At 43.3% G+C, this 25,724-nt stretch overlaps 1 protein-coding gene across 8 annotated transcripts in view; it reads right to left on the bottom strand.

Moving 5' to 3' along the window:
- Positions 1 to 25,724, bottom strand: part of LOC112237419 (type II inositol 3,4-bisphosphate 4-phosphatase) — a 226,279-nt gene that overhangs the window by 180,286 nt on the left and 20,269 nt on the right. For 6 of the 8 annotated variants that reach the window (XR_006080748.1, XM_042311806.1, XM_042311796.1 and 3 more), the window contains exons 3-4: positions 16,693 to 16,811; positions 9,798 to 9,914 (exon numbers count right to left, since the gene is read on the bottom strand). Coding sequence is in view for 7 of the 8 variants with exons in the window: in XM_042311806.1 (XP_042167740.1) it covers positions 9,798 to 9,914; positions 16,693 to 16,811 (236 nt within the window). In the remaining variant the exon portion in view is untranslated. Of the gene's footprint in view, positions 1 to 9,797; positions 9,915 to 13,186; positions 13,343 to 14,759; positions 15,047 to 16,692; positions 16,812 to 25,724 lie in introns of those variants that run through there. The other 2 variants (XM_042311800.1, XM_042311802.1) reach the window with 2 other exon arrangements.

Raw genomic sequence — 25,724 nt, 5'->3', positions numbered from 1 at the left:
GACTGGAAATCTGACAGACTTTGGTTTTTAATGTAAAGATACAGCCTAATCATATTTTCTGTAGTGGAAAGTAATTGGTTAGAAGAAGCCTACATAACAAAGTAAAATGCAACATCCATTTTTGGCCAGTTATGTAAACCAACAGTGATTGATCCTGCAATAAATGTGGTTAAATTGGTAATATTCATTTTTTGTATTCTTCCACTGTTAAGGGAAGTTAATCTAAAAGTAACTGAACAATCAGATTACGTTACTGAGTTTGGGTAATCCCAAAATTACATTACTGATTAGAATTTTGGACAGGTAACTAGTCCCCTGTGGCTCAGTTGGTAGAGCATGGCACTTGTAATGCCAGGGTTGTGGGTTCGTTTCCTATGGGGGACCAGGACAAATTAAAATGTATCCACTGGATAAGAGCGTCTGTTAAATATCTAGTACCCAACCCTGGACAAGGTAAATAGAAAAGTATAGATTTATTTTTTACCTTTATTTAACTAGGCAAGTCAGTTAAGAACAAATTCTTATTTTCAATGACGGCCTAGGAACAGTGGGTTAACTGCCTGTTCAGGGGCAGAACGACAGATTTTTACCTTGTCAGCTCGGGGATTTGAACTTGCAACCTTTCGGTTACTAGTCCAACGCTCTAACCACTAGGCTACCCTGATGATCATCTGGAAGCCACACCTGGGATTAAAATCAATTCTTTCCTTCTGACACGGAATCTACAGGATCGGTGTCCCCCGCGAGACGGTTGGGCTAATGTGATTAGCATGACATTGTAAGTAACAAGAACATTTCCCAGGACATATACATCTCTGATATGGGCAGAAAGCTTAAATTCTTGTTAATCTAACTGCACTGTCCAATTTACAGTAGCTATTACAGTGAAATAATACCATGCTATTGTTTGAGGAGAGTGCACAGTTATGAACTTGAGAAGTTATTAATAAACAAATTAGGCAGTCTTGATACATTTTGAACAGAAATGCAATGGTTCATTGGATCCGTCTAAAACTTTGCACATACACTGCTGCCATCTAGTGGCCAAAATCTAAATTGCGCCTAGGCTGGAATAATACATGATGGCTTTTCTCTTACATTTCAAAGCTGGTAAAAAAAGTAGTTTTTTTCTTTGTATTATCTTTCACCAGATCTAATGTGTTATATTCTCCTACATTCATTTCACATTTCCACAAACTTCAAAGTGTTTCCTTTCAAATGGTATCAAGAATATGCTGGTTCACTCCAGATTTGACAGACACCCAGGTGAAAAGCCCTGAGTCGTTGTCGTGCCCAAAAAAGTGCCACGTCACCCCATTTACACATGATGATTATTGACGGGGACGATTAAACTAGGGGAGGACTGTCAGTGCATCAGCAGTAGCTACATAATTGGAGCAATGATTCCCTTGGGTCACATGGATAGATGACTGTAGAAATAGAGCGCCTAGGGAATGGCTATAACTAGACAATGACCGGTACATTGGAAGGACAGGCACTGTAATGACTGGTATATTGGAAGGACATGCACTGTAATGACTGGTATATTGCACGGTGCTTAAGCATACGTGCCATTGAGCCATGTCTTGCACTCTTGACGCTTGTCCAGTGAAGGAACGTGACGCTAATGTCAACATTACTTGATGTGAATTACAGCTAGACACGATGTAGGGCTTTTCTCCTGCACCATCTCCTCCACACTATAAAGCGAAGAGAGGAGAGGAGTGCGAAAGCACGCCTTGCCCCTGTGTCTCTGCTGCTTTGCCAGGGGGGTTGGAGGTGGAGCATATTGATCAGTACCCCTCCCTGCTACTTTGTACTCATCCTGGATCTAATAAGTATTTCTCTACACCTTCGAGGGTGTCGAATGATAGTATAAAGGCTGGTGCGTGTGTGTGCCTGTCAGTGTTTGCGGGGCGACCATCTTTAAACGTTGATTAAAGCAACGAAGTAAAAAGCTCTGTATTTGAATACATGTTATGGCGTCTTCATGGAAAGGACTGGACACGTCCCATTTCTATACTTTGCCAAGAGGAGCTTCTCGATTGTTCGTCACGGTATTGTGCATCACACATCACAGAACCCAATCAAATCCCCTCTTCATGATCTGAAGATTACTATGACGCACACACAATGAAAACCGCATTACATGTTCATAACATCACAGAGGCCAGACGTAGAGATAAATGAGCCTATGATTACACACACAAGGGCTCTACTACAATCTACAGGCTGCCGTCCTATCGTCGTAGACCATAGAGGATGCTGGGTAATCGCTTTGATTCCGACAAGAAGCTCCTGCTCTCGATATTAGTTTGGTGTTCCGTGTCTCCGAGCTTCTTCAACAAGGTAAGTGAGCTCTAGAATGCGAGACAGACAACGCACAACAATGCATACAAACAATATTGTGTTTGTTCCCATCTGCTTTCATTCGTCTCTCTCGGCCTCTATCTCAGCCTGTCGTTATCTCTTCTCCCCCTCTACTTTGATAAGTGCCCTCTGATGCGCTGCACTTTGCGAAATAATTGGCCACAGATCTGTTCACGAACCCTCGTCTCTCGGTCGCTCTCTCTCTTCGCCTCCAATTTGAGTCTTTGCGGGTTGTAGGCTTTTGGTCTGTTATTCTGGATCTGTCGTCTGAGTTCACTGTGAATCTTCTCTATCAATTACTGAAGGTTGTCTTGTAGTCTAAATAGGTTTTGTTTGTGCAATTTGCGTAATTTGAGTTACGAGGGAAAATGTACTCTGGAGAAATAATATCTATTATGCAAGAAACACTATTTCATAAAGGTTATGAATCATGCAATCATGAGGTCGCTGGCTCAAATGATGTCTAAATTTACAAACCTACGAAGGCAGCCTACGAGGAGTACGGAATATCTTTCCCAGTCCCTAAAATCATTTTATCAAGCAATACGTTGTGTTAGATGGAGTGGAATCATCTGAATACACTTCTTGGGGGGGGGTTAATTGAACAAGTGGGGACATGATCGGAATGTACAATCTAATGCCCATGGGAATCAGCTATACACAGAGGAAATCTGGGTAATTCTGGGTAACCTGTCACCCTTGACAACAAGGCCTGGGGGCAGATCACTCAGTCAGAGAGAACAGGCCTCACCACCCCCCCGCTCCTCTCTCCACCTCCACTCTACCTCTTACCATTCCATCTGCTCTGTCCGTCCTCATGTATTCACGGCAGCATTGCAGCTGCACCGGGGCTCATCTCAGACAACTTGGAAGCCGGAGGCAAAGGGAAATCATCCCAGTATGAAATGTAACACTCTGCTCCTCCTGGAATATTAAGGGATTCATCTAGAAAATCTGCTTCATTCGTTTTCCTGTCTCGTCCTCCTCTCCTTTCCCCTTCAATGGCCAACCTAACCCCTTGCAGTGGACATAAAGATAGCACACATCAGGCCAATTTAAGACGCCAAGGATTTTATTTGATGTTTACCTAGTGGTCTGTCAAATAACCGCCTTTTTCGTGACCGATGCTAGAAGCGGTGACGTGCTCGCCTTTGGAATGAATTGCTAGCTGCATATGACTTGTAAAATGCTGGTTGCTCATCTGTAAACACAACCTCACAAATGCACCCACACACACACACACACACACACACACACACACACACACACACACACACACACACTATTCCACATTTCCAAATCGCTCTTTTTCTTTTCTATCACCAAAAATGTGACATTAAATTACTGGAGCTTTGGCTGATCGGCTCCCATTTGCACCCGCGGGGCTGATGCGGGGTGTCAACTCGTGTTTGGGGTCACGGCCGTACCACCTACACACTGGTTAATGAGACCAAGACAAGCAGCTAGCGCTGTACAAGCTGAGCCCAGCCCAGCAGAGCAACACATCTAGTATGTTACAGCACTACAGGGGAACTGGATCGCTGGAGCCAGAGGGAAGAGAAAGATCTGGAACCACTGTACTGTAGCTACTGCTGCTGTGAAAACCACTAATAAAGAGGAAAGACGAGAAAGACAACTCAAAAAAGGGTTGAAAAAGACAAGTCAAAAAGGAGGGAGAAAAGAAGTTGACGTTTTAGAAATGTTAATATTGTCTCTCCCTTCAGATTCGTACATACCAAAGTCTCCTTTGAGAGCAGTACTCAGTCAACCCACTGGGCATAGACGTCAATTCAACGTCTATTCCACGTTGGTTCAGTGTAATTAGATTGAAATTATGTGGCAAAAAACAGTGTGTGCCCAGTGGGAAAGTCCTTAATTGTACTCTGTAGGACGAGTGAGGAGACAGAGAGGAATCTAGAGGAGACTAGAGGGGGAGACTATTGTAAAACATCTAGAGGAGTAGATTAGAGGAAACTAGAGGAGGACACTAGTGGAGACTAGAAGAGGAGACTAGAGACTAGAGGGGGAGACTGTTGTAATATGATACAACATCTAGAGGAGTAGACTGTAGGAAACTAGAGGAGGACACTAGAAGAGGAGACAACTAGAGGAGGAGACTAGATGAGTGGACAACTAGGGGAAGAGACGAGAAGAGGAGACAACTAAAGGAGGAGACTAGAGGAAACTAGGAGGAGGAGACTAGAGGAACTAGGAGGAGGAGACTAGAGAACTAGTTGAGACTAGAGGAGGAGACTCGAGGAGGAGGAGACTAGAAGAGGAGTCAACTAGAGCAGGAGACTAGATGAGCCTAGAGGAGGAGACAACTAGAGGAGGAGACTAGATGAGCCTAGAGGAGGAGATAACTAGAGGAGGAGACTAGAATGGAGACTAGAATGGAGACTAAAGGAAACTAGTGGAGGAGACTAGAGGAGGAGACAACTAGAGGAGACTAGTGGAAACTAGAGGAAACTAGTGGAGGAGACGACTGGAGGAGACTAGAGGAGGCGACTGGAGGAGGAGACTAGAGGATGAGACTAGAGGAAACTATTGAAGGAGACTAGAAGAGGAGTAGACTAGAGGAGTAGACTAGAAGAGAAGACTAGAAGAGAAGACTAGAAGAGGAGACAATTAGAGGAGGAGACTAGATGAGACTAGTGGAGGAGACGAGAAGAGGAGACAACTAAAGGAGGAGACTAGAGGAAACTAGGAGGAGGAGACTAGAGGAAACTAGGAGGAGGAGACTAGAGAACTAGTTGAGACTAGAGGAGGAGACTCGAGGAGGAGGAGACTAGAAGAGGAGAGAGACAACTAGAGGAGGAGACTAGAGGAGGAAACTAGACTAGAGACTAAAGGAAACTAGAGGAGGAGACTAGAGACGACTAGAGGAGGAGACGACTAGAGGAAGAGACGACTAGAGGAAGAGACGACTAGAGGAAGAGACGACTAGAGGAAGAGACGACTAGAGGAAGAGACGACTAGAGGAAACTAGTGGTGGAGACAATTAGAGGAGGAGACTAGGAGGAGACTAGGAGGAGACTAGGAGGAGACTAGAAGAGGAGACTAGAGGTATGAGGGAATGATCTGAAAGGCACAGGAGGGCCTGTCCTGAAGCAGACCAGACAGCTTGGCCACACACACAAGCACACACAATTGAAGGATCCTCAAAGGAGGAAGTGGAGGACCATCCTCCTCAGTGAATTTCATAAAAATACAAATTGTAAACCATTAAAAAAAAAAAAAAAGTTTAGATAAAATGATAAACATAATCACGTCACCAAATAATTGAATAAAACACATTATTTTGCAATGGTCTACAGTAGCCTCAACAGCAGCAGCCTCAACAGCACTCCATGATGTAGCCGGATGCCAGCTAGCTTCCGTCCTCCTCTGGGTACATTGAGTTCAATACAAAACCTAGGTGGCTCATGGTTCTCACCCCCTTCTATAGACATACACAGTAATTATGACAACTTCCAGAGGACATCCTCCAAACTATCAGAGCTCTTGCAGCATGAACGGACATGTTGTCCACCCAATCAAAGGATCAGAGAATTAATCTAGTACTGAAAGCATAAGCTAGCTAGCACTGCAGTGCATAAAAAGTGGTGAGTAGTTGACTCAAATAGAGAGAAAGTCAATAGTTGAACACATTTTTTAACCAATTAATTTCTTCCAAAATGAAGAAGCAGCAACACACACACACACACATATACGAGAGAGAGAGGATACTTTTTTTTCACATTCAGTTACTAACAAATGCAGTTAGCTAGTTTTGCTAACTCAAACGCCCTGTTAAAACAGAGAGATGCTATGTTAGCTAGCTGGCTATGACTATCCAACAACACTGGAACTCTTCCAAGTCAAGTTAAGCTTTTGGTTTTTACTCATTTATTGCCATCGTTGCCCGCCGGTGTAAGTGCTAAACTGCTTACTGACTGTACATTGTAACGTTACTGCATGTAGCGGGTTTACTGACATGTTAGTTCTATTAGCTATGTTGACTATGATGTTACTTTAGCTAATATGGTGACAACGATGTAGGCTGTGTTTAGAGGTTAAGACATGGTTTGGCTTGGAAAGTTTTTTTTCGCCTGGTCACATACAGCTGATGGGTTGTGCCTTAAAGTCCACAAGTGAAGGGAAAAGCTGAGAGGAGGGGAGCGCATAGATACGAGAAGGACTACAACGTGGCTGTTATGAAAATGAACTGTGTTTATGTTGAACAGGGGTGTATTCATTCCACCGATTTGGTTGAAAAATATTTCTTAAACGGAAGCAAACGCAACAAAGCAGGGATAAACATAATAGAAACTCATTTGCAACTGTTGGACTAATGATTACACCCTATATCAGCTAGATGAAGGCAAGAGTGCGCAAGGCGGTATTGAATGTGTCACCGTCTGTCACCTTTTCTCTGGACCTGTGTGCAATATGCTGTAATAGAAATAAGGTCATGCTCATGAGAAGAAAAAAAACTTAAATGGCCCCCACAACAACCGCCACTGACACGCGCACGCACGCGCACGGTGTCTCTCTGACTATTTTGAGTGAATGGAAGTGTTGTGAGTGAGAACCCTGACAGGATGTCAGGCCCTAGTCAGGAGACAGTCTCCACAGCAAGGCAGAATATTCTGTTTGATCTGCCTTTTATTCTGCTGCAATATTCCCTCTAAACTGCGCGTGTCCGTGGCGTGAAGAGACGCAAGAGATTGAACTTCACTGAATTCTCCACATTAGTTTCAATGCGCTATATAGATCAATGTTTTTCTCTGTGATCGAATCAATATTATATCGGCCCCTTTTCAATGCAACAAACCAAAACAAATCTAACTTCGTAAGATTGAGTCTGTGATTTCGTTGTAGGCAGAGCACAGAGCGTAATGGAGTATTCTTTTGACAGGTAGCCCACAAGCGGTCTTTCAATCACCTGCAGCAAATGCGCATTTCAGATCAGAGAGCTGAGCCGCACATGTGCACATTTGTTGATATTTTTGACAGACACACAGTTATAGCGAGTTATTAGCCAAGTTATAGGTAAGTATTGGTCAGCAATGGGGAGTTACTGCTTCCTACAAGAACACAAATCCTGTAAGCTACATTTCAAGTTGTCTTTTAAAACTGAGTCAGGTAAAAATCTTGTTTATGCCTTAATTAATGGGGTAGTGTTGTATTTTGACACAGGATTGAATATGGAAATAAGCCAATAGGCTTACATGCTATAATTCTCTGTATGGTATTATATTTTGTAATGTGGTTTCTTGTATCATACAAAAATTATGAATTGATTCCCTGCATAGTGTAAAAATGTTTTTAAAAGTCTGATGCAGTGTAGGCCTGCATTGAACACAACCTATAGGCTACTGTAGGCTATATCATAGAAATCAAAAGCTATTTCCATGTGAAAAAGTTAAGATTAGTTTTGTTAGTAGGCCGCTTATATATGCCTACATTATGCTCAAATAGCCACAATAGCCTATTGGCTACTGGCTAAAATTTTAAAAAGGTACAGCCTCAGTGTTTACTGTAAACTTGGGCCAGAAGTTGCACAGAATTCTGCTCACAAGACCTGAAATTTGCTCAGTGCCCCAAAGAATTAGAGGGAACATTGTTCTACTGTATTCTGATTATTTTGGATGTTTTAAGAAATGGAATAAAGGATGATGCTGGTATGCTTGTATGGATGGTCGGATTTTACGATCAGGTTTGAAAGGAGAGGTTATAATGGACATCCAAGTAGTAGCTGTACCAAAAAGACCAAGATGTGAGCAGTAAACAATGAAATTCACTTTTATTTTCATCCCTCAACAAAGACTCCAAAGCTGCCTGGACAATGAATGCCTTTACCAGGCATCTATAAAATATCTTTATGTCAAGACGTTAGCTTGTGTGGCCACGAACGATTCGACATTCATTTTTAACAGAACTCTACCACTTGAGATACGCGACTGACTGCTTGACATGACCAGTGTCTAACTAACCGAGTCTTACACGGTGAAGGTATTGTAGAGTTTAAACAGTGTTGGGGCTCACATAGGTGTAGTCTTCCATCAATATTACATGAAGACCTCAGAAGGAACTAGCTTGCATCGTTTAGATTCCAGGCTTGAGGGGTTGTTAGCAAGTTGCTAACTTGCTATATTTTTTTTTACAGAACAGTTGGATTCAACTACTCTACAGTACCTGAGGCTCAGGAAGAGTGAAACAAACCTATTTTTCTAACCTGAGTGAAGTGTGTTGTCTCTTTTTCAACTAACAGTTTATATACTTTTATGTTCTCATGTGTAGGTGTGAAATACATTTGTTGCAATATCGGCAGTATGACAACATAGAATCCCTACAATGGATATGATATAGCCACAAATCAGAAGCATAGAGGGACTGAATGTATCCCATATGTATTGTAGGTGTATGTAGCTGTGAGATACACGTTTACATAAGCTAGGTGACCATGTGGCATCTGTAACGCACTTTATAAACTGGGTGGTTCAAGCCCTGAATGCCGTGGCATATCAGAACGTATATCAGAACGTACACCACAGGTATGACAAAACATGTATTGGTACTGTTGTAGTTACATTGCTACGCAGTTCACAATAGCAATAAGGTACCTCGGGGGTTGGTGGTACATTGCCAATATGCTAAGGGCTGTATCTTGTCACTCTGCGTTCCGTAGGTGCTTAAAAACAGCCCGTAGCTGTGGTATATTGGCCATATACAACACCCCCTCGGGCCTTATTGCTGAAATAGAACTCATACAATAGCTATGATGTCGCTGTTCCAGATCTTTCTATTCCCTCTGGTTCCAGTGCTCCAGGTAGTGCAGTCACAGTGCTGTAGTGGTAGCTAGTGTATAGAATCCATACAACAGCTATGACATCGGTGTGGAGTAAGTAACCCATAGCCTTAATAGCTAATTAATCCTTCATAGCCAGTATCCAAGGGAAGCCTAAAGTGTTTCATATTGGAGAACCCATTAGATGATGTCAAGACGGTTTAAAAAGGGTTCCGAACCAGAAGACCCAGACCGACCAACATTCAGAATTCCATGTCTAGAGCTATCCCCATTCTCATTGATCTCTGGGTAAGTATTCTCATGGGAAGATCACCAAAGGCCTCGCGCTTGCTTTCAAATCTCCTTCGACCCAGTTCATGCCACAGACAGAACTCAATGTGAAGGCCTGTGACTTCACTTCAAATGCGTAACATGATAGATCACCCATACTTAAGGCCTCCCAACTTCTGTTCTCTACCGCCCTGCAAGTGTGCAGCGCAGCCAGATAAACAAAACCACACACAAAAGAAAGACCTTCGGCACGCACAGCAAAGAAAACAACAATTTGAGGCATTGCCCATTCTCCCCCCACACACTCCTTTCCCAGCACACACCCTCCCCCTCAGTCCCTTCACACACTTAGCGGTTTACTTACATTGTCGCGGGCCTTGTCTCTCACATCGTAGACGGTGAGCTTGACTAGCGTCTCTGGGCTGGCAGGGTACTCCGGAGGGAAGGTCACCCCTGTCAGGAACAACGGGTCTCTGCTACCCTGAGAGAGGATGAGAAGGAACATGAGAGAGAGAGTGAGAGAGGGATAAATAATATTACATTTGAAATGTCTTCATTCTTTTGGAAGGCTTGTAAGTGTAATGTTTACTGCTCATTTTTTTATTGTTTATTTCACTTTTGTTTATGATCTATTTCATACGCTATGTCAATGTAAACATGTGTTTCCCATGCCAATAAAGCACATTAATTGAAATTGAGAAGGAGAGTGTGTGGGTGGGGGGGAGAGGTGGAGAGAAAGAGGGATGAGTGAGCCAACAGTTGTGCTCAGTCTGCTTCCCTACTGCTCCTGGGTGTTAGCGCAATAAATGGAAGTCTATGGGTAGACTTCTCATAGATTTCCAGTCTTTGCGCTAATGCTAGTTAGCATTGGTTCGCAAAACATCCTGTAATTTACATACTGGACACAAAGACATACAAATGGTATCCACAAGTTCATCTGACTCTGGGGAAGTAGATAACGGGCCTTATTGCCAAAATCCCGAAGTATCCCTTTAAAACTTGTTAGGGCTAGGGGTTTCACTAGCAGAGTGCGAAATTCAAAACTATTTTTTTGAAATATTTAACTTTCATACATTCACAACTGCAATACACCAAATGAAAGCTTAACTTCTTGTTAATCTACCTATTGTGTCCGATTTCAAAAAGGCTTTACAGCGAAAGCACACCATATGATTATGTTAGGTCAGAGCCTAGTCACAAAACCACAGAGCCATTTTCCAGCCAAAGAGAGGAATCACAAAAAGCAGAAAGAGATAAAATGAATCACTAACCTTTGATGATCTTCACCAGATGGCACTCATAGGACATCATGTTACACAATACATGTATGCTTTGTTTGATAAAGTTCATATTTATATCCAAAAATATCAGTTTACATTGGCACGTTATGTTCAGTAATGTTGTGCCTCAAAAACAACCGGTGAATTTGCAGAGAGCCACATCAATTTACAGAAATACTCATCATAAACTTTGATAAAAGATACAAGCGTTACGCACAGAATTATAGATATACTTCTCCTTAATGCAACCGCTGTGTCAGATTTCAAAAAAGCTTTATGAAAAAAGCAAACCATGCAATAATCTGAGTACAGAGCTCAGACACAAAAACAAGCCATACAGATACCTGCCATGTTGTGGAGCCAGTAAAAGTCAGAAATAGCGTTATAAATATTCACTTACCTTTGATGATCTTCATCAGAATGGACTTGCAGGAATCCCAGTTCCACAATAAATGTTTGTTTTGTTCGATAAATTCCATAATTTATGTCCAAATACCTCCTTTTGTTAGCACGTTTAGTTCACAAGGCGCGGGCAAGTCCAGGCCAAAGTTCAGACGAAAAGTTCAAAAAGTTATATTACAGTTCGTAGAAACATGTCAAACGATGTATAGAATCAATCTTTAGGATGTTTTAACATTAATCTTCAATAATGTTCCAACCGGAGAATTCCTTTGTCTTTAGAAATGCACTGGAACGCAGGTCGCTCTCAAGGGCGCACGCGTAATCATCTCATGGCATTCTACCAGACCTCTGGTTGAAACAGCTCCCATTCTCTCCCCCTTCACAGTAGAAGCCTCAAACAAGGTTCTGAAGACTGTTGACATCTAGTGGAAGCCTTAGGAAGTGCAATATGACCCCATAGACACTGTATATTCGATAGGCAATGAGTTGAAAAACTACAAACCTCAGATATCCCACTTCCAGGTTGGATTTTTCTCAGGTTTTCGCCTGCCATATGAGTTCTGTTATACTCAGACATCATTCAAACAGTTCTGGAAACTTCAGAGTGTTTTCTATTCAAATCTACTAATAATATGCATATAATATTAGCTTCTGGGCCTGAGTAGCAGGCAGTTTACTCTAGGCATGCTTTTCATCCGAAAGTGAAAATGCTGCCCCCTATCCCAAACAGGTTTTAACTTAACTATTCAGAATGAATGCCTAAACTGAACCATGAAGTTGTTTTTTGTTTAAAGCCAATCCTTAACTTAATGATTATGGAGTGAATGCCAAATAAATGTGGCATTTTAAGGGCTTGGACATCTGATTCTGCAGTGAGACTGTGAGAGCTTGTTGCCATAGAGGGCTGGTACTGTACACAGACACATGGATGCATGACCTCCGCTAGCCTAAACACACAAACACACCCAGGTTCCCACAAGACCTCAAGCACCATAGCCCCCCCTATAGGGCCCCAGGCCCGGCCAGGAGAGAGGCCTATGGAGCCTACTGTGACCTGGTATAATGTGTACCCTGACTGTATATGCCCTGGTGTAGTGAAGCTTTGCGTGTTCAAAGCAAACTGGTGTTTACATCAGGGGCTCTCTCTTCCTGTTGCCCTGCCCTGATGAGTGGCTCTGGAACGCAGGCCCTCAGGACAGGCTGGACACACAGTCAGTACCCACAAACGCGCACACACACACACACATAAACGCGCACATGGAGGCATCGTCACACACACACTCAGAAAGCACACACTCAGCCCTGGTGCATCCCGTAAACAGCCTAACGATAATCTGTCGACATGAAAAACGTCTCCACTGTCTCCAGTACTGCATTCCGCCGTAGCAACGGTCGTCGGCTAGGAAAACCCAAATCGCTCAGATTAGTCACCTCAACAAAGGATCGATAGAAGCCTCCAGTCTGTTTACATGTCCCTTTATTGACTAGGAGGACATCCTTATCCAAGGTGACTAACAACTAACACATCTTAGCCAAACACAGTAAGCCCATTGATACAGTAGGGGAGTACTGGAGGGATGTAGACTGTGGAAGGACCTGTGGTTACAGATCGGCAGCCAAGACATGAGGCTACCCCAGGACATCCACGCGTTACACTCCTCTGCAAACACAGACACACACACACACACCTCTCTCCTCACGAGCCAACCTCTACACAAACCCCTCTACTCCCTAGTCTACTAGATGTTTTCACCCCCTGTATTAACACCAAGCAGTGGGAAAGAGAAAACACTAATCCATTGGAGAGTGCTCTACTGCCCTGCTCTCAGTATACAGTGTTGCTCAGTACTGCCACCCAGATACCATGCTACTATGCTACCATGCTACCATGCTACGAGGGGCATATGGGCATTGTGTAGCAGCACATTCACACACAATCTGGTACAGCCGGCAAAACAAGGGGAAATCAAAGACTCGCTGAGTGCTCACATGCATGCATGCATGCACACACACACCCCTCAAATTCCCTCGACAAGACATTTTGAACTGAATAGCCTTCTTTCATACTTACCAGCATGTTTGGCAACTCCATCTACAGCCAAATTCACACAGCGGTACAAACAGGTAGAGTGGAGGAGCAGCAGTAGTACTTCAGAGAGAAGTAGCTAGACAGTCAGTCAATGGGCCAGCCAGTTAGGCAGTATGTCTACGGCAGTAGGGGAGACAGCTGCGTATATAGACAGCGACGCCCCTCTCGGTGCCTTTGGGTTACGGACCTCCAAGGAATGGGCGAGGCATTACACTATTAGAGTGTGTGTGTGTGGAGGGTGTGTGTGTGTGGAGGGGGAGTATCTTCCCATGGCAGGAGGCTCTCGAAGACAGTTGGCTCTCACCCATTTCCTTGACACTCATCATATTCACACACACACACACAAACAAACCTCGCTTCACTAGCATGACATGAAAGGCTTGTTTTATCCTACTGGGCACTTGGCCCCACAGCATGCCGTCAAATCACTCTTTTGAGAAGGCCACTCCTGGGCCCTTGGCGGTAATGGCTTTCAGAATAAGATTTTCCCATAGACAAACAGATTACAGTGGGGCCTAAATGTCACCCTCTCTGTCCTGTCGGTCTCCTCTCTCAGAGGTACAGCATATAACCCACACCACTCTGGATGCTTAGAGACGGTGAGAGGGGATCTCCAATAGTGTTTACACTTGAGCCCAACATGTCTGATAGGACAGATTGATAGGACAGATTGCTTTGAAGCCTGTTGATATGAACTGCTTATATTTGTTTATTTAACTTTATGCCCAACGTTTCAAACAAAAATAATTTAAATGAAAAATGGGTCTCTGTCCTATAGGCTTCACACTGCCCCAAGATGGACTGTTTAGGATAAGGATACACCTGCTCTGCAAGGCTTCAATAACACCCTGATCACATGTGTGGGGGTGAGAGGGGGCGGGCAGTCTGTCTCCAGGCATAGCGGGAGATGCCAGTCTGGTAAGACCCAGCTGCTGGACACCAGCGCCTCTGGGAACAACACACGGCAGCCGGCCTGTCTCCGACATATTCACACTTCATACACAGACATGAGTGTGAGCACGCACACGCACGCACACACACACACAGGGCCTTTCCCCTTTTAACCGGAGAGGTCAATGAAGGAACAGCTGCAGCACTGAGGAATGATGGACAGACAGACAGAGCTCAATTAAACAATGTAGTATAGGGACTCCCTATGGCTGGCCACACACACACACACACACACACACACACACACACACACACACACACACACACACACACACACACACACACACACACACACAGTACTGCCTGTTTAGTGTTGTTGTTCAGTCTCTTACTGTAAAACCATTCCTGATGCTATTTGTTCTTGTCTGTTATCCTTTGAAAATAAATACAAGTTGATCCCCCCCAAAAAATCCCTATCAGTGTTCAGTGATACGTAATGAATTAGAGAGACTAGTCATTCCAATACATCGACCAGTCAGATACAGAAGTTACACTGCGTCTGGTTCAATATGTACAATACCATGCGACTATAAATCCAGAGACACGTCTACAGTATGATCAGAAGCGATCTCCACGGCTACACACATACAGTATCCATACGTACCCTCCTTTTGAGAAGCCGAAAGCAACAGTCCATGTTGTTCTCAGATCCCTCTCCAAAGCAAGAGTCACATTACAGCTATGGAATCACACTAGTCCTGCAGCTGAGCCGTACTGTACTGCTAACTGCTGTACCACATCCTGTGTTTTCCACTTGGACCCAGACCCAGAGTGAGTGGAGGACGAGGACTCCTTTTATTTTCTATGGAGTTTCTACAGTAAGAGACGAAGGGACTGTCTTGAAAGCAGTCAATCTTCCTGTTCCTTAATCAGCTAGATAAGAGAGAGATTAAACCCAGTCTTTGTGTTCTCTCACATGAGCCCTCAGTCTGTGACGGAGAGGAGGGGGGAAGAAAGGGAAAGACGAGTGACTGATTTGTTGAGGGGTGTGTGTGTGTGTGTGTGTGTGTGTGTGTGTAATGGTGGAAAATGACTAAAGTAAAAGTGAAAGTCACCCATTAAAATAGTTTTAAAAGTATTTGGTTTTAAATATACTTAAGTATCAAAAGTAAGTGTAATTGCTCAAATATACTCAAGTATTCATTTTAAATCTCAAATTCCTTATATTAAGCAAACCAGACAGCACAATTAGACTTTTAAATTTACAAATAGCCAGGGGCACACTCCAACACCATTTACATGATTTATTATTTTTTACTTAAGTACTTTACACCACTGTGTGTGTGTGTGTGTGTGTGTGGGTGTGTTCTAGGTGGGTATTCCAGCCCGGGACAGATGTTACCGCCCCGAAAACATTTGTGCTCTTGTTGCCATGGTAATGACACTCCAGCTCTGAGGGCAATAAAAGAGGCATGCCAAAGGTCGGAGGGCACAGACACTTCTGTGAGACTGTATAGAGCGCAGAGACTCAACACACACACACACACACACACACACACAGAGGGCACACGCAGACAGTCTGCTACTGCAGTTGACTGACTGATAGTCAGATTGAGACAGAAAGAGGGCTCTAACCACAAATCAGAGAGAGAGAGAGAGAGAGAGAGAGAGAGAACATTATTCCCATGCCAATAAATCCCTTGAATTGAGACAGAGATAGAGAGAATGAGAAAGAGAGAGGGAGAAGGAGGGAACAAAAGAGAGCAAGCAAATGAGAGAGAGAAAGACTTAACAGGCTGACTACACTGCTCGCGTCGCGTGCGCGTGCGTTGCAAAATAAATTTAAAAATCTATATTATTCAATTATTGCACCCACATTGCTTGCGCGTGCCAACGAGATTGCACTGCAAGTCCTGCCTCTCCCATCTCCTCATTGGTTATACCCACGTGGGTGACGAACGAGGTCAGTGGCGGTAATGCACCTCATTTATGAAAGTTGCCAATCGCAATATAAAGTCAAGAGAAGAAAAAACCTGGAAGGATTGGAGATGACTAGAAACGATTTGGTTGACCGTTTTATGTGTGGATTAATTGGTGGAGTAGAGGACCTTGTGCATTTCAGGTAAAATAACTCAATGTTTATATCCCAGGACAAATTAGCTAGCAACAACAAGCTAGCTAGCTAAATTGCCATAAATGTTCAATGCTTTTCGACCTGTGCCCAAATTAATATAATTGGTTCAGAGTTTGTTTTGATATTTTAACCTCCGTGTCTTGATCACATTTGGTGTGGGGGGACAAAATACATTTATGCACGATGGCGCACGCACGCACCCGGTTTGGGTTCCATGTTAACCACAACAGCAATAGCAACTTAGACCCAGTGAACCAGAGCGACCCTTTAACAGTAAAAATAACAATCACCGGCAGAGAAAGGGAGTGAGATACCAAAGGAGTGTGTGTGAGAGAAAGAGAGAGTGAGGAGGGAGGGGAGGTAGCTGCATTAAGTGGCTTGTGAAAGGGTGTGTGTGTATATGTGTCAGTGCATATGCGTGTGTGTGTGTGTATATGTGTCAGTGCATATGCATGTGCCTTACCTCTACTATCTCTGTGCAGGCTTGGGAGACCAGGTATTGTTCCCGGGGGTCGATGACAGCAACCTGGACTAGAGCATTGGGCGTCCTGTCTCTGCCAGAGCCAATCAGATCCCTGCACTCTGGAGAAGGGGAGGACACACACACACACACACACACAGAGAGACAGAGAGAAAGAGTGGGGGAGGAGAGAGAAAGATGGAGCAGAGAGAGAGAGTTGATGAAAGGGGGAGGGCAGAGAGAGAGGACAGTCAGTATAGTACATTCCCTGAGTAAAACCCCAACATCAAACAACACAAGGTTGAATAGAAAGGTCAAAAAGGGAAAGGGGAAGGAGAGGAAGGAGGAGGGAAATCACCACGACCCCACCATTCCCGGGGCATGAGGTGAGCGTGGTGGAAGGATAAAAAAATGTTTTACAACTATTTCTCAGGGAAGTATCCTCACTGTACAGGAAATGGGAAGTCATATGTCCTTAGTTCTGGAAAGCAGCTTGTCTCCTGAGACCCAGTCGTCAAACTAACATGTCTGCCAGTCAGTCTTCGCTCTTCCTTCTTCCCTCAGCTGAGTGAGTGTGCTGAGGACTGTCCGTTTTAATGTTAGTCAGTGAAACCCCTGGTTAGTACCTAGTTCCTCCAGGCTTCCTGTTTGGCAGGAAGACTGGGACGAGGCGAGGGGACGAGGGGAGGCTAGGCCATCATAGGAAACCAACACTTCCTGTCCAGGAATGGTCACTCCCTCTCTGGCTCAGTATGAGGCTGTGGTCACCAGTATTTACTGTAAAGTGATATTGGACAATACATGTAGATATTGAAGCAACCACAAAGAACCATATGCTGTCACTGAATGGTTGAAAATCTGACTACAGTGCTCGATGACTACTAGACAGGGTGGAATATCTGACTACAACGCTCTAGGACTACTAGACAGGGTAGAATATCTGACTACAGTGCTCTAGGACAATAGACAGGGTGTAATAACTGACTACAGTGCTCTAGGACTACTAGACAGGATGTAATATCTGACTACAGTGCTCTAGGACTACTAGACAGGATGTAATATCTGACTACAGTGCTCTAGGACTACTAGACAGAGTGTAATATCTGACTACAGTGCTCTAGGACAATAGACAGGGTGTAATATCTGACTACAGTGCTCTAGGACTACTAGACAGGATGTAATATCTGACTACAGTGCTCTAGGACTACTAGACAGGATGTAATATCTGACTACAGTGCTCTAGGACTACTAGACAGGGTGTAATATCTGACTACAGTGCTCTAGGACTATAGACAGGGTGTAATATCTGACTACAGTGCTCTAGGACTACTAGACAGGATGTAATATCTGACTACAGTGCTCTAGGACTACTAGACAGGATGTAATATCTGACTACAGTGCTCTAGGACTAGTAGACAGGGTGTAATATCTGACTACAGTGCTCTAGGACTACTAGACAGGGTGTAATATCTGACTACAGTGCTCTAGGACTACTAGACAGAGTGTAATATCTGACTACAGTGCTCTAGGACAATAGACAGGGTGTAATATCTGACTACAGTGCTCTAGGACTACTAGACAGAGTGTAATATCTGACTACAGTGCTCTAGGACAATAGACAGGGTGTAATATCTGACTACAGTGCTCTAAGACTACAGGGTGAGACATCTGAATCAGGACATTGGACCATGTCCAAATGGTGCACTTTATCCAACTAGCAACATTCTGGCAGACAAACGAGAATTGATCCGCTCTGAAAATGCGTTGTCACTATAGCACATTATTTAGTGAAATCGTAACCCCGAGTAACATTACTCAATAGAACAAAAATCCATAAAAGCAGCAAAATATGACAGAAGGTTGTTCTTTTTATGTGTAATTCCCCCTCGGAGGGTCGATTTTACAGAATAAGCGACTGTACGGGCACAGAAAATAAAAAGGCTACAACAAGGGAGAATTGAAGAAGAGTCAAGAGGAAGCTACAGAGTTAGCCCAGGAGTTAAAAGATGAATGGTGCTAAGGCATAAAACACTGGCTTTGCTGTAAAGACCTTTGCTTCCTTGACATACTGGAGTCTCAGTGAACTGGTCCATCTAGCATTCTCTGATCTTTGGAGGATGAGAGTGTGAGAGACACGGGGCTATGCACTGGGACACACGCCAAGACAACGGGTTCACTCTGTAGAATGGAATCCCTTCCTTAGTTGGGTTATACCATACTGCAAGAAGTAGATGTACAGTTGAATGCAGGCAGAAACATGCACGGACACACACATATGCATACATGCAAGCACTTACGACTCACACAAAAACATTTTTTTGGTTGTCCTTATGTAAATTGCAGCCAGTACCAGCCATTTTCCTACCTACAGCATTAGAATGCTGATTGACTTGTCAAGGTGAGAGTAGTCACCTTGACTTGTTTACAAATGCGATGTCAGAGCAATGTATTGCGGTTCTGGTTGAAGCATTCACATTGTTGGAAGTGCAACACATCGTTTAATTAACACACGGTCAAATTCAAAGTGAAATATCAACAGGGTCTCATTTAGGGATGCACGATATATCGGTATCGGCCGATATTAGCTAAAAATGCCAACATCGGTATCGGCCCCGATGTCTAGATTAACGGCGATGTGCAAAACCGATGTCAAAGCTGATGTGCATTGTGCATACCTATATAACGTAGGTACATGACGTACTGACGCCACAGAAAACACAGCATTCCTAACCTAGCCCACAATGTCTGCTGTGTGGATCGTGAAGTCAACAAGTCGAGCAGTCATTTGAAAGAGTAAGAACATTTCAGCGAGACAACTCAAAGGCGAAATCCATTAACGCCAAGATAATGGCATTCATTGCCCTTAACAATCAACCGTTCTCTGTCGTGGGGGATGTTGGCTTTCGCGACTAGTCGAGCACTGGTACACAATACCAAGTGCGCTATTTTTCAGATGTTGCCTTACAGGAATTACACAGTAGTAGCTTCACTGCTATTAGCTTCACAACATACTATGGAACGCCGTTTGGGTCTTTGCGTGTCAAAAAAGCTACGTCAAATAACACTATTTGACAAGTTAAATAAGCTTTTAAATTTGACACGTCAAATAACAGTTCTATTACAGAATGTTGTATGTTCTGAATTTACACGTGCAAGCTAAGCGACACCACTACTATCAGTAGCACTGTCGAATCTGTACAAAAAAAGTCTGCAAACATGCAAACACCGGCCACGAACGATGTGTTTACAATACCGCGTTGGTAATGAAGCATTATTTGTTTGACCGCAACTTCTGGGGTAGATAGCTAGCTTCAGCTTGGTACCTAGCGAGCACAAATACAACCAGCCTGAAAACAATGACCAGTAGAAACTGCAGTCATTTTCATTATTCTTAGCAATGATTTTAGAATCCTTGTGAGTAAGTATTAGCTAGGTAGCCACTTGTTGTTGAAATCAGCTCATGAAAAATAAATAACTAGCCAGCTACTTAACCCTGTTGCCCAAAGCTAAAGTTATAAGCAGCCAGCTAGCTTTATCTGTCTAGGGAAGCGCGACTGGACCAGGTTATGTGTTATGAAACTAGCCACAATAAGGATTAGGTACAATAGTGGAATTTGCAGTTTGCCTTCAAAATAAAAGTACATCTTTGAAAGTGATGCAGAAGGTTTCAATTGGTGGAATCATACCATATTTAGACTAGATCACATTAAACAAAGTTTTGATGTGAAGCAATGAAATATGGTATCAGTCTACTCAGAGACACCCACAGAACACAACTGTGAAGAGATTACGCAAATATTAGTGTTGTAGCACTTATCGCAGGACTGTGACATCACCTCCCCAGTCAGCCTATTGTGTGTATTGACATTCATTTTCCACTGTACATCTTTACCTAAGGATTGGGAATCAATGAAATGTGGTATCAGTTTACTCAATACCAAATATATTTTTTCCCAACGTCCTCCTCAGCATTATCAGACTCCTAAAAATCCATGCAGTATTGTTTTTCCTTGGGAATAGTGTTCAATACACATAGGTTGACGAATGTGGCTCAATTCACAGTTGTTTCAGAGTCCGACAATGAGAGCTCCGACGCTAATGTTCTCTGGGTGTCACTGAGTAGACTGATACCCCACGTCATCACAATGCTAGCTGGGTTCGAGTCCAGCCGGCCGTGACGGGGAGATCCATGGGGCGGTACACAATTGGCCCAGCGTCGTCCGGGTTAGGGAAGAGTTTTGCCGGCACGGATGTCCTTGTCCCATCGCGCACTAGCGACTCCTGTGGCGGGCCGTGCGCAGTGCATGTTGACACGGTTGCCAGGTGTATGGTGTTTCCCCCAACACATTGGTGGGCATTGTGTCAAGAGGCAGTGCGGCTTGGCTAGGTTGTGTTTCGGAGGACGCAGCTCTCGGCTTTCACCTCTCCCGAGTCCGTTCAGTAGTTGCAGAGTTGAGACAAGACTGTAACTACCAATTGGAAAACACAAAATTGGGGAGAAAAAAGGGGTAGAAAAAAAATAATGATTTATCATTCAATCGATGACCCCATTCAAACCGTGTGACATCAGAAATAAGCCTAAATCACATAACCTAAAGAGGAAATGGAATTAAATTGTTGGTGTCTCTTTGCCCAGTCAGTGAAATGGACACAAATATTTCCTGAATGCTTTTTATTAGACCAAAAGAGTGGATGGAATAGCAGAATAGCAGCCTGCTGTATGGAACTTACTCACAACACTCTAGGTAACATGATACTCTCAAAGAGCCTCTTCTCTGACACAAATGGTGTCCAAATGGAGCGAGAGACAGAGAGCAAGAGGGAGAAAGCAAGAAAAATAGAGACAGACAGGAGAGAGCAAGAGAGCGAACAGGTTGAGAGAGCGAGAGAGAACAGGTTGAGAGAGCGAGAGAGAACAGGTTGAGAGAGAGAGAGGTAAGGTAAGGAGAGTTAGAGAGAGATAATGGGAAGAGGAATAGAAGGAGAGAAGGATTGAGTGAAGTGATAGAAGGCAAGAAAGAGAGGGAGTGGGTGAGTCATGAAAATACTAGAGGAGGTCTGACCACGCCAGATGTAATGCAGCCCGTTAGGCTAATTGGCTGGCTCAATCTGGATTAAAGTCCTTCAGCATTAAAGCAAATTACTTTCTGCTCCGATGCAATGGCTACAATCATCGCTAATTTATCATCCTAAAATAGCCAAGACTTTTATCTGAAAATATGGTGTTTTTCTGTGACTCCCTGGGGTTTGGGGTGAGTAAATTGTATGGTTGTAAACTGAAATAATAACTTAGCTTTTAGTCTGATCATTATTTGAATGATGAACAACCTTTCAAATTTACTGTCAACGGCATTATTATTTTAAATGATGATTTTGAACTTTGGCAGACAGACAAGTGTACAGATAACAGTTGATTTTTACATTCCATTATGAGTATCCTCCTCTACTACAACACTGACAGTGGCACGTAGACAGACACAACAACGCAGTAGTCATGGGGCACTACGAAGGCAGAAGTGAGGTAAAGGAGTCAGTTAAATAGATGGATTGAACCACAGTTTGAGACAGGGTCGTGTGACTAACAGCCCTTGTGGATCCGTAGTGACATAATGACTGTCGTTGAGGTAACAGACAGTGTGACATGTGGTATAGAGTGACAGGGACAACACATCCTCTTAGTAAATGTTGTCACCAGACTGGAGCAGACAGTCAACGTTCTGGATTCCCCTGGGCTAATACATTTCCTTCATCACCGTGGGCTAGAGACAGCGTAAAGTGTGAGTGTGTGTGTGTATGTGTGCGTGTCAGTACACGTGTGTGTCAGCCCACAAAAAAACCCATCATAGATTAGCCTTTCGACCTTGGTTGCTCCAGGAGGCCACAAAGCATCTGCCATCAGGGTTAGTTTCTAGAACACAATATGAAAACTACTGTTCCAGAATGTGTATCCATCTAAAATCAGAACTATAGGGAGATGCCTCCACCATGTCTAACCTGTTGTTATGGAGGAAAGGCTGCAGAGCCAGGCAGAACAAAACACAGCCAACTACGATGCGGTGCCATCTCTCTGGTGCTATTCCATCGGATGGATTCTACATCGTGACGTTCACCAACAACCCAGATCTTAATATTAGATATGTTGGAGTTGCATTAATGGGCTGGAGCCACACAGGGCTGAAGAAAGCAGCGATAGAACGGAGGCAGCAGAAGAACAGATATGCGCACAGAAACTCACACACACACACTCACACTTCTATATTCCCAGGGACCATAGAAGATCCGCTCCCTCTGTACCTCAGCTTTACCCTACATTTCATCATTTCTCTCGCTCTCTTTTTCTCTTGCTTCATGTCTCGCTCTTTCTCCATCTCTCCCACAATCATAGCAACACATCCAATTGTCAAAGACTCCGGCCACCCTAGTCATAGACTGTTCTCTCTGCTACCGCACAGCAAGCGGTACTGGAACACCAAGTCTAGGTCCAAGTGGCTTCTAAACAGCTTCTACCCCCAAGCCATAAGACTCCTAAACACCTAGCCAAATGGCTACCCAGACTATTTGCATCCCCCTATTTTACACAGCTGCTACTCTCTGTTGTTATCATCTCTGCATAGTCACATTAATAACTCTACCTACATGTACATATTACCTCAACTAACCAGTGCCCCGCACATTAACTCTGTACCGGTACCCCCCTGTATATAGTTCGCCATTGTTATTTTACTGCTGCTCTTTAATTACTTGTTACTTTTAATTCGTATCTGTATTTTTTTTAAACTGCATTGTTGAATTGGGGCTCGTAAGAAAGCATTTCACTGTAAGGTCTACACCTATTGTATTGTGACTAATACAGTTTGATTTGAAGTGTGGTATAGAACTGGTATAGAACTGGGGAGTTGCTCAACAGTGTTTGATCCTCTCCAGTTCAAAGGCTCAGAGGATCTCTGACAGGTCCTGGGATCTCACCTAATATCACACTCTACTGAGGATTGACATGTGACAGTGGACATCTCTGCCCGCATCGCTTCACAGAGTGATAGGACCAAAGCCACAGCCATTAAACTCAACTGCTGACTTTATGAGGTCAGTAACATTTGAGATAGAGAGGGAGAGATGGGAAGAAAGAAAGATGAAAAGGGAGAGAGATGGAGAGAGAAAGAGAACAAGAGAGGGCTGGGGATGAGAGAGAGAGAAAGAGAAAAATGGATACTGAAACAGGGATATGAGAAAGAAACAAAGAAACAGAAAAGAGAGAGGGAAAGAAAGAAAGGGCAAGAGGAAAAATGTGTATACATCGACACTTTAAGACAAATTCACAGGGACTTTGTTTAAATACAGTGCCATCTCCCCTGTGACCTTACAGGGAATCTAAATTCCATTAGAAGGGCAAATGGAGAGAGAAGGGGAGACAGTGGGGGTTGCTATGGGAGACAAATACACCACTCTCCAGATGAGGATTATTAATCACGATAATTATATCAGCTCTTCAATTAATTTCACAGCATTATTTGCATCTGCCGCAGCCATTTTCACACCTGTTCAGTGTTCACCATCAGGTCTGTGGAAAATATAATGCCTGTTATTACTAGAATGGCAATTCATGTTGTGGAGAGAGTCTATACATCTGACATGTCAATTAAACAGAGAAAATGACAACCATATGATGTTAGACTAGTGAAAGATGTCGAATTAATGGACAGATGTTGATTCTGTGAAGTCAAAATACCAAATAAAGAACACACACCATAAAGTGAGGAGCTGACTAGCGAATGATAATCTATACCAGGGGTCTCCAACAGGTTGACAGCTCATAGCCCACCTATGAGTAGCTCGGCAAACAATTCCCGAAAGTATACGTAATTTTTCATGTGTTCCATTGCAAACGGTCATAAACAAATCTCACAAGCATGCGACACCGCAAGCTTCCAGCTCCTAACTAATCAACGCAGCTTTGACATTATTCCACCCATGGTTAGCCACGATTGGCTTAAAAAAAAAAACCTAACACAACCTCTGCCAATTCATTTCCAGCAATATTGCCCCTGTCTGTCTGTGTGGCGCGCGCGTTTGTCTATTACTCCACTTGATGTGATAACCATCTTGTGAGTTGACAGAAATAATTTCCCCAAAACCCTTATCCATTAAATGTTAACGGCAAAGGCGGCTTACCAGGCAAAAGTATACCATGCGTGAGTATATCATTTGTATCTATTGTTTATTATTTGGAAACGTTGCCATGAAATGAACTGCAGCAGTACAGAACCATCGCTAGACCAGCACATTAAGCTCGATCAACATGTTCCTGTGCAATTAAAGGGACAGATGCGCAATTAAAGGGCCAGATACGCAATTAAAGGGCCAGATGCGCAATTAAAGGGCCAGATGCGCAATTAAAGGGCCAGATACGCAATTAAAGGGGAATTACACTCAAAAATCTATTTATTAGCTTTCTTCCAAACCTACATTTGTTCTGTCTTCTGCTGATATTTAGCAATTGACATGGATTCATGAACAATTGTAATTTCAAGAGTGACCCCCCAAATAAAACTGAGAAAACATCATTTGAGAAAATAATCACAGGTTTTATATGCCCCCCCCTTAGAGTTGTTAATTAACCATTATTTTACTAGATATATTGACAGAAAACTACTTTATCTTGTACTCTAAGGACCCGGGAAGAAAATAATGTGCTTATCTGAAAGCTAGAAAAACAATTAGCAGCTCGCAACATGTTTCATTTTTTTAAAGTAGCTCTCATGCTAGAAAAGGAGACCCCTGATCAATACAAATGATAAATAAAGTGGCACACATCTCTTACCTGGCTTTGGACGTATTTAAATAGATGCTGATTGAGTGTCTTAACAGAATAAAAAAGCTCCAGTAAATCTTTGAAGTGTGTTCGTACCATGTCAGATTGACATACAGTAACAGATGTTGACTGTTTGCATCCATGCTGAAGATGGTTTGCCTTCATATTGGTGGTTATTTTTTCTGGGAAACAAATTGGCCACTTCCCTTCCTTTATCCTGTATCCA

This window comes from Oncorhynchus tshawytscha, linkage group LG34, assembly GCF_018296145.1.
Source record: "Oncorhynchus tshawytscha isolate Ot180627B linkage group LG34, Otsh_v2.0, whole genome shotgun sequence".
Lineage (NCBI taxonomy): Eukaryota > Metazoa > Chordata > Actinopteri > Salmoniformes > Salmonidae > Oncorhynchus > Oncorhynchus tshawytscha.
The sequence above is the reverse complement of the archived record's forward strand: the minus strand, read 5'-3'. Positions and strand labels throughout refer to the sequence as shown.